General features: G+C 41.9%; 1 protein-coding gene across 1 annotated transcript in view; it reads right to left on the minus strand.

Annotated features, from left to right (window-relative positions):
* Positions 1-14,708, minus strand: part of LOC111977709 (attractin-like protein 1) — a 341,451-nt gene that overhangs the window by 118,117 nt on the left and 208,626 nt on the right. Inside the window, 1 exon segment of the mRNA XM_070448549.1 lies at positions 7,083-7,161. Within this exon segment, the coding sequence (XP_070304650.1) occupies positions 7,083-7,161 (79 nt within the window).

Genomic DNA, 14,708 nt, shown 5'->3' on the forward strand with positions numbered 1-14,708 from the left:
GTGATTACTGGGAGCTGTAATTGCTTTCAAATCTGGCTAATTTGAGAATAGCAGGGACAAGTTAAGAAAAAAATAGCCTTAAAACCTCAAATTTAATCACATTTCTGTTCATTATGGAATGTTTTTGCAGCTCATACAGCTGAAAATCTCTAAACTTTAATGCAATAATGACAGCAAAGAAATTACACAATATGTTAATTACTTTATGCAAAGTCGAATTTAAAATAATAAGTATAATGGGGAATTGTGGTAATTATCATACCGACACCAAAAGGTCAGAAGTGCCCAGCCTTAACAAGTCTCACCTAATATGATAACACACACAAACACACACAAATACAAATGATGGTTTAATTTATGCCCACAAAATTAATGTTGCTCTTTTGAGGACGACAGCGGCTAAACTAAATTACAGGAATAAATCAGCATTTAATCAGAGAATTGGGCAACATCTGTCTGTGGTTTGGAATAGCAGTTACATTGGACTGGAGACTAGAGGGGATAGATGGTAATTTCAGAGGGGAGCTGGTGAGAGACATATGCGCCAATTCCATACTCTACAATCTGACTAAACTCAATACATATTTTAGCTGTGTGAATATTTTGGGGTAAATATGAGTCAACGCTAATGTAAAAAGCTAATTTACGGCAGTAAGCTGCTTAACATGGCCATCAGACAACCAAATTATTACCACAGTAACGCATAAAATTGACAATTAAATAAGAAAGCCATTATCTATTAATTTGTTTGTTTATTTGTTTATTTATTGATTGCGAGATGAAGAGCAAGCTTAATGAGGTTAGTTGTCAAAATAGGGCTTTTCCCCAGTCTACAGAGGGGCAGCCCTATTAGGGGAATCAAAGAGGTCTGTACAAGCTGTCTTGTGCATCATCATTACAATTTCAAAGTAGTTTTGATTGTTTGATCTCATATCCCAAAATTATTGTTGGAAATGTAATTAGCATGAGCCCAGTTGTATTTTCCTCTCTGCTGGTTGTGATCCATAATTAACTCTGAAGAGATCCCATTTTCACCTTCGCTAGAACAATCCCTCCAGAGTTTCACCCATAGGATATGTGCCAACAGATGATATGCACTACTGTGAATAGTGCTACAATATAACTGTCAGTACATTGAAATTAAGTCAAATAATGAGACATTTGCCTTTAACGTATTACCAAAGACAGTACAGTAAGATAGGCAAAAACTGCTTCTCCAATGGAAATCCCCGTCACTGATATTCACACTTCTACTCAATACAACACATATAGAATTTAACTTCACACTGTATAATAGAATACTGCATATAATGGCGATTTGCTCATATTTGCAAAGGCCTACCTTTGATTTGGTTGGAGAAATGGGAGGAAGTAATATACATGCATAATGATCTGCATGTCATTGTGTCAGTAAGGGGAAAACACTGCATGAAAACTTCCTCACTCTTCAGTAAACAGACCCACATAGACTGTCCCACCCTCTCTCACTCACACACACACACACTCTCTCTGTCACCCTCTCACTCATAAACACACCACTCTCTCTCCCACAAACATACTGATACCAACTTTAGAAACGTAAGGCACCAAGAAATAGATTTTTGATATATTTTAGGCTTACATTAGGCCTATATGAATCCTACCTTTGAAGCACATCTCATGAGTAGCAGACCCTTTTCCTTTCTTCCTGTTCCAATCAAATTTGACTAGACCTACTGTCAAGTTAGAAAGTCGTTAGCTAGGTAATGTGACAGATTTTTGTTTTTTATCTAACCAATAATTAGCAACCTGGAATTAGTTTAAAATGGCCCACGACATGGTTTGCTCCAATGTATCAAATGCACAAATGTAACAAAGAAAACTCATCAGGGACTGCATCCCCAGTCATAATCACAGCTAAATTATACTTCAAAAACTTTCAGGAATAGATGTGCAGGGAGAGCGGACGGAGAGAAGCAGGTGAGTGATGGCTGGAAGGGGATGCGACTGCCCGGCTGGCTGATTACACCTCCCACACGTGATATGATATGCGCCTAAATGTGAAGTGGACATTATTGGACGAGCACATACAAAAGACTAGTGGTTGTTGCTTAAAAAAATGCAACTGAATTTATAAACAAAACAGAATTCATTAACATTTTATAACAGGCGCCAGCGGGTTCTTTAGATTGGTAGGGCCGAAAAATGTAGTAGTATCATATGAAATGGTACTACGGTACTCTAAAATGTTGGTATCATAAGTATCATGACGTTTTGGTACTGTGATATTGCTGTGGAACCTGTATACCGTGCAACATTAATACACTGATATAGATAAAACTGCATAGAAGCTTTATTCACGCTAATGATTTACTGAAGCCCAAAGCACATGCGGTTTACATGGAGCAAAGGAGTCTAATCACGTCAGAGGACCGTGATGCAGCATCAATTCCCCCAGGGCCCTGAATATCATTTATAATGTTCCTTTTTTGTGTGTCACTTATATAACTGCTTAAAACAACAACAACCCCTAGACTTCTTGTTTACAACACATGATAAATTACATTAACAAGGCAATCTTAAAGAGAAATGAGAACTTGTTCAGAAATGACCGTTGGAGCCCGAAAAATAATAATGGCTATTATATATTAGCCCCATTTGGTCCAATTGACCAAGTCCCCGAGCACCTACTGTAACATCAACAATTTATCTCATCACTCCTGCTTTAATAACATCAAAACAGGAAGATCATAAAAATACAGCATCCAGCTCCATTGATTTGCATTGTTAATTTCCCGCTTGATGGTGCAGGGTGAGTAATGAAGGAAGTAGGTAGGAAGACTCCTGCGTAGTTAATCACAAAGTTATGAGCTGCCAGCACTGAAGTCAGACAATTGGTTTTCACTGTTTCTGACAATGTGTGAGCACGTGTGTGTTTACCTCAGTCTAGTAATGGATCCTCTGTCCTTTCCCTCACTTCTCTCCACCATATACCCTCACACACAGCTAAAACCCTACTAAAAGTGTGTGTGTGTGTGAGAGCGTGAGTGTGAGAGAGAGAGACATACACACACAAACATGTTAACACTCCATTCCTCAACTGACCACAGGCATGCAGTTGCTAGAACAGTTCTCACACTATCTTTTTGACATACATCTTATTAATTTATTTGTATTTAACTACATACAGTTGAAGTCGGAAGTTAACATACACTTAGGTTGGAGTCATGAAAACTCGTTTTTCAACCATTCCACAAATTTCTTGTTAAGAAACTATAGTTTTGGCATGTCGGTTAGGATATCTACTTTGTGCATGACACAAGTCAATTTTACAACAATTGTTTACAGACAGATTATTTCACTTGTAATTCACTGTATCACATTTACAGTGGTCAGACGTTTACATACACTAAGTTGACTGTACATTTAAACTGCTAAGAAAATTCCAGAAAATTATGTCATGGCTTTAGAAGTTTCTGATAGGCTAATTGACATAATTTCAGTCAAATGGAGGTGTATCTGTGGATGTATTTCAAGGCCTACCTTCAAACTCAGTGCCTCTTTGCTTGACATCATGGGAAAATCAAAAGAAATCAGCCAAATACTTCAGAAAAAATTGTAGACCTCCACAAGTCTGGTTCATCCTTGGGAGCAATTCCAAACGCCTGAAGGTACCACGTTCATCTGTACAAACAATAGTACGCAAGTATAAACACCATGGGACCACGCAACCGTCATACCTCTCAGGAAGGAGGCGCGTTCTGTCTCCTAGAATGGAACGTACTTTGGTGCGAAAAGTGCAAATCAATCCCAGAACAACAGCAAAGGACCTTGTGAAGATACAAAAGTACCTATATCCACAGTAAAACGAGTCCTATATCGACATAACCTGAAAGGCCGCTCAGCAAGGAAGAAGCCACTGCTCCAAAACCACCATAAAAAAAGCCAGACTACGGTTTGAAACTGCACATGGGGACAAAGATCGTACTTTTTGGAGAAATGTCCTCTGGTCTGATGAAACAAAAATAGAACTGTTTGGCCATAATGACCATCGTTATGTTTGGAGGAAAAAGGGGGAGGCTTGCAAGCCGAAGAACACCATCTCAACCGTGAAGCAGCATCATGTTGTGGGGGTGCTTTGCTGCAGGAGGGACTGGTGCACTTCACAAAATAGATGGCTTCATGAGGAAGGAAAATTATGTGGACATATTGAAGCAACATCTCAAGACATCAGTCAGGAAGTTAAAGCTTGGTCGCAAATGGGTCTTCCAAATGGACAATGACCCCAAGGATACTTCCAAAGTTGTGGCAAAATGGCTTAAGGACAACAAAGTCAAGCTATTGGAGTGGCCATCACAAAGCCCTGATGCCAATCCCATAGAAGATTTGTGGGCAAACTGAAAAAGCGTGTGCGAACAAGGCCTACAAACTTGACTCAGTTACACAAGCTCTGTCAGGAGGAATGGGCCAAAATTCACCCAACTTATTGTGGGAAGCTTGTGGAAGGCTACCCGAAACGTTTGACCCAAGTTAAACAATTTAAAGGCAATGCTACCAAATACTAATTGAGTGTATGTAAACTTCTGACCCACTGGGAATGTGAAAAAAGAAATAAAAGCTGAAATAAATCATTCTCTCTACAATTATTCTGACATTTCACATTATTAAAATAAAGTGCTGATCCTAACTGACCTAAGACTGGGAATTTTTACTAGGATTAAATGTCAGGAATTGTGAAAAGCTGAGTTTAAATGTATTTGGCTAAGGTGTATGTAAACTTCCGACTTCAACTGTACCTCTCTGTTCTAACCGTGGTCATAAAATAGGGCTACAACCCCCTGTAATATATGGGATGTAGTAAAATAACTAATGCAGCTGGATATGTGTGATATCAGTGCTCCTGGACTTTACCCCATGGGTGTAGTCTACATTCAAACTGAGTGTTAGTGTCCACAAAGAGAGTGAGGCACAGTGAATGCAGCATTGCAGCTCTTCTGTGACATGGGACTCTTCCTCATAAATAATGTAGACGTGTCCACAAGCAAGTGTGCTTTCACTGGGAAACAAGGCTAAACAAATACAGGGCTAGCCAGGTAAGAGGAGACTTTACACTACACTGCAGATGTCACCACCATTCATTCATAATGGCATAAAACTTGGCGTTTTGGGTTCAAGTCTGCCACATAAGCACAAACAGGTGTGTAGTACAGGTACAGTAGCTATATTTTATATTCTCTGTGGCAATCCAAACCCCACACACACATTTCTGCAACAGTAGATACAGTACAGCTGAAAACTTCCTGTAGGTATAATTGAAATGTTGCAGAGAACTTTAAAAAAAACTTGGCTAAATCAATAGCCATCCCACTAACAGAAAAATCACTTAATCATCTGACACACAAGATATGAAAGTAAAATGGACTAATAAGATGTGCACATGTTGATAAAAGGACAGAGCTAAAACAGGCGGGAATATTCCCCTCTGTGATATTAAAACCATTACACATCTGAAAGCACAGCATTTGCTGAAGAGAAAACCCCCAACTGTGGCAGCCTTGGCAGAGGAGGGACAAAACCACCAGTGTTTTAACTATAGGAGTCCTCTTGTCAAATCTCAATGGATTTCACAGAAACCGAGCATGTTACATCTCAATTAAATCCACACTGATGTTTGTATTGATTTTAAAAGCCCAATCATGACTTATTTACGTTGCACATTGGTATGCGTGTATTTATGGCACCGTTTTGCGGCCTGTAAAGAAAACAGAAGAGTAGAAAAAGAGACAAATGAAACCGATGTGGCATCTGTTGCAGCTTTAAGTGATATATCACTCCATTCCACTTCGTTAAGCATCACTCCGTCAGAGTTAATTGGATCATGAGGAGCAGTAATTAAGGGGAATGGCCTTGTTTATCGCTGCGCTCCGCTCGTTAAGGAGTGAGTCGTGTTTGCAGAGCGGGTGACATTAACACAACCTTCAGAACAGCCGGGGGGTCGGGAGCTGCCTTTGCACTGGAGGGGGGTAATGAAGCCTTGCCTGCAGGGGAAGCTACTAGTGAACAGCACACAGTGGGTGTGGTACAGAATGTGATGGGGGGTCTACTACCATTATGAAAACATTCTAGAGTCTACCCTACTTTGTTGACATGTAGAGTCACAGACAAGGTCAGTCAATGTCTTTGAGGATCTGGTCTGTTCAATTGTCCATGAAAAGGTGAAGAAATCATTTTGGAACACCCCCTTTTGCCCTCAGAACAAAGAAAATGTGTTGGGGCATAGACTCTACAAGGTGTCGAAAGCATTCCCACAGAGATGCTGGCCCATGTTGAATCCAACGCTTCCGACAGTTGTGTCAAGTTGGCTGGATGTCCTTTGGGTGGTGGACCATTCTTGATACACACGGGAAACTGTTAAGCGTGAAACACCCAGCAGCGTTGCAGTTCTTGACAACCTCAAACCGGTGTGCCTGGCACCTACTGCCATACCCTCTTCAAAGCCACTTCAATCTTGTGTTCACCCTCTGAATGACACACACACACAATCCATTCCTTAATTGTCTCAAGGCTTAAAAATCCTGCGTTAACCTGTGGATTTAACAGGTGACATCAATAAGGGATCATAGCTTTCACCTGGATTTAGCTGGTCAGTCTATGTCATGGAAAGAGCAGGTTTTGTATACTCAGTGTACATATAGAGTACCAGAAGCTCTTACCACTGCATAGGAAATCATGTAATTATGTTAAAACCCACAGAGACAGGGACAAACACAAAAACATACACATATTTGTAGACACAAACACAAACCCAGAGTCTGAGTCAGTGAGAATAGAGCACCCTCTCATTTGTGCCAGTAAGGGGGTTTGAATCTGTGATGTACTGTCTGATCCGCTCATGGGTCGCGTTCCAGGCAGACTACATTCCAGTCGCCCGCCAGATCCATCTGCATCCTAAGATATAGTAATCTGATACCCGTCTGCGCAGTAAATGATGTGGCATGTGACCATTGGTAGATGTGCGCAGGGCAACTGCAATGTAATCTACCTGGAACGCCACCATGGTTTCCATAAATTACGACAGCTGATGAGATTGACCTATGACCTACCTCTCTCCTCCTGGATGCCCAGCACGTCTGTTTGACCTTCCACACCACCGCTGCCACCAGCAACAGGGACAGGAAACAGCTGCAGGAGGAAACAGCACAATCAATCAACCAATCAATCAATACATTTGCGGCAGGTAGCCTAGCGTTGGGCCAGTAACCGAAAGGTCGCTGGTTTGAATCCCCGAGCAGACTAGGTAAAAAAATCTATTGATGTGCTCTTGAGCACTTAACCCTAATTGCTCCTGTATGTCGCATTGGATAAGTGTCCGCTAAATGACTAAAATGTAAATGTGAATTTAATTAGCTCATCACCCATTATCTATTCATTCTAGTATTTACATGAAATATAATATAATTTCACAACAGTACCATGAGGAGGTAAGGACAAAAGTAGCTGCCTACAATCAAACCTATTCTTTAAATATGTAATAATGCATAGAACTGGCATGACGTCACAAGGTGGTAGTGACTATTTATGGTCTAGCTGTCACATGACCAATCTGTTAACGCTTTATTATAACGTTCAGTAATAACCATTTATAAGGCATTCATAAATAGTTTGCTCACCATTTATTTATTAGTATACCTACGTTTTGTAAATTTGTAAATGCTATATAGATAGTTATTCACAACTTTTGAATAATTTATGAATTATGCATACGATTAGGTGTTCTTTTAAACCATTTTACAAATCACATTTTGCAGTACCTGATCTAAAGTGAGCACTATTAATACTTTAGAAATACTTTAGAAAGGTTTTGAATGGCCAGCGTAATCATCTCCTTGAAAGATTTGTCAATGTGTCAATGTACAGTCGTGGACAAAAGTTTTGAGAATGACACAAATATTAATTTTCACAAAGTGTCTAGATATTTTTGTCAGATGTTACAATGGAATACTAAAGTATAATTACAAGCATTTCATAAGTGTCAAAGGCTTTTATTGACAATTACATGAAGTTGATGCAAAGAGTCAATATTTGCAGTGTTGACCGTTCTTTTTCAAGACCTCTGCAATCCGCCCTGGCATGCTGTCAATTAACTTCTGGGCCACATCCTGACTGATGGCAGCCCATTCTTGCATAATCAATGCTTGGAGTTTGTCAGAATTTGTGGGTTTTTGTTTGTCCACCCACCTCTTGAGGATTGACCACAAGTTCTCAATGGGATTAAGGTCTGGGGAGTTACCTGGCCATGGACCCAAAATATCCATGTTTTATTCCCCGAGCCACTTAGTTATCACTTCTGCCTTATGGCAAGGTGTTCCATCATGCTGGAAAAGGCATTGTTCGTCACCAAACTGTTCCTGGATGGTTGGGAGAAGTTGCTCTCTGAGGATGTGTTGGTACCATTCTTTATTCATAGCTGTGTTCTTAGGCAAAATTGTGAGTGAGCCCACTCCCTTGGCTGAGAAGCAACCCCACACATGAATGGTCTCAGGATGCTTTACTGTTGGCATGACACAGGACTGATGGTAGCGCTCACCTTGTCTTCTCCGGACAAGCTTTTTTCCGGATGCCCCAAACAATCGGAAAGGGGATTCATCAGAGAAAATGACTTTACCCCAGTCCTCAGCGGTCCAATCCCTGTACCTATAGCAGAATATCAGTCTGTCCCTGATGTTTTTCCTGGAGAGAAGTGGCTTCTTTGCTGCCCTTCTTGACACCAGTCCATCCACCAAAAGTCTTCGTCTCACTGTGCGTGCAGATGCACTCACACCTGCCTGCTGCCATTCCTGAGCAAGCTCTGTACGGGTGGTTCCCCAATCCCGCAGCTGAATCAACTTTAGGAGACGGTCCTGGTGCTTGCTGGACTTTCTTGGGCGCCCTGAAGCCTTCTTAACAACAATTGAACCGCTCTCCTTGAAGTTCTTGATGATCCGATAAATGGTTGATTTAGGTGCAATCTTACTGGCAGCAATATCCTTGCCTGTGAAGCCCTTTTTGTGCAAAGCAATGATGACGGCACGCGTTTCCTTGCAGGTAACCATGGTTGACAGAGGAAGAACAATGATTCCAAGCACCACCCTCATTTTGAAGTTTCCAGTCTGTTATTCAAACTCAATCAGCATGACAGAGTGATCTCCAGCCTTGTCCTCGTCAACACTCACACCTGTGTTAATGAGAGAATCATTGACATGATGTCAGCTGGTCCTTTTGTGGCAGGGCTGAAATGCAGTGGACATGTTTTTGGGGTATTCAGTTCATTGGCATGGCAAAGAGGGACTTTGCAATTAATTGCAATTCATCTGATCACTCTTCATAACATTCTGGAGTATATGCAAATTGCCATCATACAAACTGAGGCAGCAGACTTTGTGAAAATGTATATTTGTGTCATTCTCAAAACTTTTGGCCACGACTGTACTTTGCGGAAGATTTGGTTGCCTTGACAGTTGACATTTCTCCATGTGCCTGCATAGAGTGCTGCATGTCTTTTTACCTTAGAAAAAACTACACAAATGGCCACCAAAGGGCTAGCAGCACCGAATACTATGAAATGGACTTTAAGACTGCGGAGGTAAACCAAGTGAAATATGGGGAAATAGCATGAAATCAATTGGACCCATGGAGTGGGTCAAGGAGAGTGGCCATCTTACACAGAGCAATGTCACATAGAATGATCCCAATGCCAATGACATCTGGACATTAGATCACACAAAGCCTGTCTTTCAACCAGAGCTTTTACAAGTCCTGGAGGCCAAAGAACCAAACCACCAAGGCAGGAAGTAGTGTAGAAGTCCAAGACAATAGCTATCTTCATAACGCCCTCCGTGTACAGCTAGAAAATAGCTTAGAAGCAATGACCACATCGTAAAGGGCTAAAGAGTTGTAATTAGCGTGACATTTCCAAGCCAAGCCTGCTGAAAGGCTGTGGAAATGCTCTTTCTCATATGTTCTGGAAAACCACTAGTACAGTACATAAACTATCAGACTGAGGAATTTGCCTAGTTAGTGATGTGAACCATATACTGACAGTATGGTACATACTTACAGTTGTCACTATAGGTGCATGTGTGTGCAGGTTTGACAGGTTTGATTAAATATGACCGTATAGTACGTCAGTACCAATTTCTTCACCAATGTCTAAAAACTTTGGGAAAATAAATAAATAATCATGAAAGTCTCACACAACCCTATGATGGCTGTAGCTCCATATTGCTGGCAGGAGTGTAACTGGGATTGTTTGGAACAGACTCTTCCTCCCCTCCAACACCGCTTGTTGGTTTGGCCATATTTCAAAGCCCAATCAGTAACAGTCCATCATTCCACATCAAATCTATTAACTCAGCCTGCAATTAATCCCAAACACGGCGGCTTACTGCACTAATGGGGAGAGGAGAAGACTAACTGTCACTATTAAAGAGGTATTAGGGGGTTTATTGGGGTTTCTTACACATATAGCTTTAGCCAAGTCATCCGCAACCAATGAGATTCAAACCAATGAGTTCCATGTGCAGTTCTGGGGTGGATGGGAGGGCTGAGTGGGACGGATACAGTGTATGTTTCATTGTGTGTGTGTTTGTGTGTGTTGGTGTTTGTGTGTTCATTTTGATTTTGAGTGTGTGTGTGTGTGTGTGTGTGTGTGTGTGTGTGTGTGTGTGTGTGTGTGTGTGGGGGGCACTGAGGGGCTGAGGGTTAGTTGTTCAGTTTTGTGGATCACATGAACATGGGGAAGGGGTTTATAACATGTCCAATCATCCGAACCATTGGAGAACATATCACAAACACCCAGCAGCAAGCTACAAGATCGATACCCAATCCTATACACACAATCCACAAATTATCAAAAGAAAGACAATTCCATCTGTACACCATAGAGTACCAAGCTGTTAACCAAGTATATTCCCCCAGGCACACAGAATGGCAAAAGGCTGATTTCTAAGGGAGCCCAAATAGTGGATAACACAATCCCAATTTGTTTACCTTTCTATCAGAGCAGTGTTGTTTGTCAAATTGCCTGGAGTATCCCTCAGGTCGCAGCGGCACAGAATGTTGATAGCCATTTTGAAATAATTGGGACAGCTGATAGAGGCTTATTAGCCACTTAGCTTTGTATATTGTCTCTGTGCTGAACTTGAGAAGAAGGAGAGATGATTTCTAATCAACTTAGAGAGAGGAAACGAGTAATTGGACCAAACTGAACTGCAATGTCACCAATTAGCATTGGGGCTGAAAAGGAGAAGCAGCATAAACACTCCTTCATTACAACAATTTTTCTTCCTCATTTAGGGAACCGCTCTGGAAAGTGAACGAGAGAGAGAAAGAGAGAGAAAACTATTTAACCACTCTTCAAAGAAAAGCTGGTCAAATTAGCTTTTAGAAGTTAATCAGAGTCTGTTAGAATACTACTTCATGTCGAGAGTTTAGCTTGAGGATAAAATTAGGCGAGAATCTTCCAACCTATTTTCCCTCTCTCGTTTCTGTCTCTCATGTATGCAAGTGTACATATGTTAAAGATATGCATGATGTAACTTAGGAGATCATGTGGCATTGTCACACACACACGCACAGAGTCAGACATAGGATGACAGGTGAACTGTACAGTAAAGATAATTGCAGAAATATAATTAGCTTGGATGAACACTAAAATAGAGGAACAGACACCCAGAGTGTCAGTCAAACATATGAAGATATACTAAGAGAAAAATAGAAGAAAGATGCTAAAGGAGAGGCATGTAGAGGGTCAAAACATGTCCAAATGATCAAATTACTGTACTGTTGTTACAGTACCTGAAACAAGATAATGATGGTGAAATCTATGACTGCATACCGCCCTAACTCAGGATTGGAGAAAGAGCACCTATGAGAAAGAGCACCACTGAGATTATTTAATTCTAAGGGAAAATATCTCCTCCACTCTGTCTCTCTCTCCCTCCCCATCGTCTCTCTCTCGACCCCCCCTCTCCCTTCCTAGTTCCCGCTCTCTCTCTTTCGCTCTTCCCCTCTCTCTCTCTTTCTCTCTCTGTGGTGCCAGCTCCATCATGTCAGTGTGCCCTCAGCCTGCAGGGCCCGACTCACACACAGGGCACCGCAGCTCTGCCGCCCTGCCACTTCATCTCTTATACACACCAATGGAGCACAGCCAACACACACACAAACAAACCAAAGCATGCAGACACTCACACACAAACAAACAACAAAGCATACACTCTCACACATACAGAGACCACAAACTCGTACCCTCTGTGACATGCACATGCATAGCATTTACACAGAAACATCTACAACCATGTTAACATAGCTGCACGTGAACTCCTTTTTCCCTTTGACTAAAGCCTTTAATCAGCTGTGGTCACATAGGGCAGCACATACTGCTTCTGCTAAAGCCTTTGACCCATGATGCACAGGGATCTGTGGAGGTTTTATTTATTGTAATATTTTTATTTTTTCTTTATTTAACTAGGCAAGTCAGTTAAGAACAAATTCTTATTTTCAATGACGGCCTAGGAACAGTGGGTTAACTGCCTGTTCAGGGGCAGAACGACAGATTTGTACCTTGTCAGCTCGGGGATTTGAACTTGCAGCCTTTCAGTTACTAGTCCAACGCTCTAACCACTAGGCTACCCTGCCGCCCAGTTCTAATATAATTAGAACTGCACTTGATCACTGAAGTAGACTTAACAAGGCAGGATAAGAGCAGGGGACAAACACAGAGAGTGACATTATATTGAAAAATCAGCTGTTACATCTGGGAAAAAAGTGGATAAAGTGCATGCTTCAGAAGGTGCTTACTAAAGAAGACAGTGGGTGAGAAGGAAGTGTGTGCCACTATGACCATGACACAGTGGAATAAGCTCTTGGAGCAAATGACTGAACCTTAAAGTCCCAGTGCAGTCAAAAACTTGACTGTCGGAAGTTTACATACACTTATGTTGGAGTCATGAAAACTGGTTTTTCAACCACTCCACAAATTTCTTGTTAACAAACTATAGTTTTGGCAAGTCGGTTAGCACAAAGTATTAAAAAAACTTTTATAAAAAAAATAAATGTATCCCCTTTTCTCCCCAATTTTCGTGGTATCCAATCGCTAGTAATTACTATCTTGTCTCATCGCTACAACTCCCGTACGGGCTCGGGAGAGATGAAGGTCGAAAGCCATGCGTCCTCCGAAGCACAACCCAACCAAGCCACACTGCTTCTTAACACAGCGCGCCTCCAACCCGGAAGCCAGCCACACCAATGTGTCGGAGGAAACACTGTGCAGCCCTCCCCCCCTCGGTTAGTGCGCACTGCGCCCGGCCCGCCACAGGAGTCGCTGGAGCGCGATGAGACAAGGATATCCGTACCGGCCAAACCCTCCCTAACCCGACGACGCTATGCCAATTGTGCGTCGCCCCACGGACCTCCCGTCGCGGCCGGTTGCGACAGAGCCTGGGCGCGAACCCAGAGACTCTGGTGGCGCAGCTAGCAATGCGATGCAGTGCTCTAGACCACTGCACCACCCGGGAGGCCCCGACACAAGATTTTTACAACAATTGTTTACAGACAGTTATTTCACTTATAATTCACTGTATCACAATTCCACTGGTCAGAAGTTTACATACACTAAGTTGACTGTGCCTTTAAACAGCTTGGAAAATTCCAGAAAATGATGTCGTGGCTTTAGAATCTTCTGATAGGCTAATTGACATCATTTGAGTCAATTGGAGGTGTACCTGTGGATGTATTTCAAGGCCTACCTTCAAACTCAGTGCCTATTTGCTTGACATGATGGGAAAATCAAAATAAATCAGCCAAGACCTCAGAAAAAAAATTGTAGACCTCCAAAGTCTGGTTCATCCTTGGGAGCAATTTCCAAACGCCTGAAGGTACCACGTTCATCTTGTACAAACAATAGTATGCAAGTATAAACACCATGGACCACGCAGCCATCATACCACTCAGGAAGGAGACGCGTTCTGTCTCCTAGAGATAAACATACATTGGTGCGAAAAGTGCAAATCAATCCCAGAACAACAGCAAAGGACCTTGTGAAGATGCTGGAGGAAACAGGTATAAAAGTATCTATACCCACAGTAAAATGAGTCCTATATCGACATAACCTGAAAGGCCGCTCAGCAAGGAAGAAGACACTGCTCCAAAACCGCCATAAAAAAGCCAGACTATGGTTTGCAACTGCACATGTGGACAAAGATCGTACTTTTTGGAGAAATGTCCTCTGGTCTGATGAAACAAAAATAGAACTGTTTGGCCATAATGACCATCGTTATGTTTGGAGGAAAAAGGGGGAGGCTTGAAAGCCGAAGAACACCATCCCAACCGTGAAGCACAGGGGTGGCAGCATCATGTTGTGGGGGTGCTTTGCTGCAGGAGGGACTGGTGCTCTTCACAAAATAGATTGCATCATGAGGGAGAAAAATTAAATTAAATTATGTGGATATATTGAAGCAACATCTCAAGACATCAGTCAGGAAGTTAAAGCTTGGACGCAAATGGGTCTTCCAAATGAACAACCACCCCAAGCATACTTCCAAAGTTGTGGCAAAATGGCTTAAAGACAACAAAGTCAAGGTATTGTTGTGGCCATCACAAAGCCCTGACCTCAAACCCATAGAAAATGTGTGGGCAGAACTGAAAAAGCGTGTGCGAGCAAGGAGGCCTACAAACCTGACTCAGTTAAACCA

The sequence above is a fragment of the Salvelinus sp. IW2-2015 genome, linkage group LG18 (assembly GCF_002910315.2).
Source record: "Salvelinus sp. IW2-2015 linkage group LG18, ASM291031v2, whole genome shotgun sequence".
NCBI lineage: Eukaryota > Metazoa > Chordata > Actinopteri > Salmoniformes > Salmonidae > Salvelinus > Salvelinus sp. IW2-2015.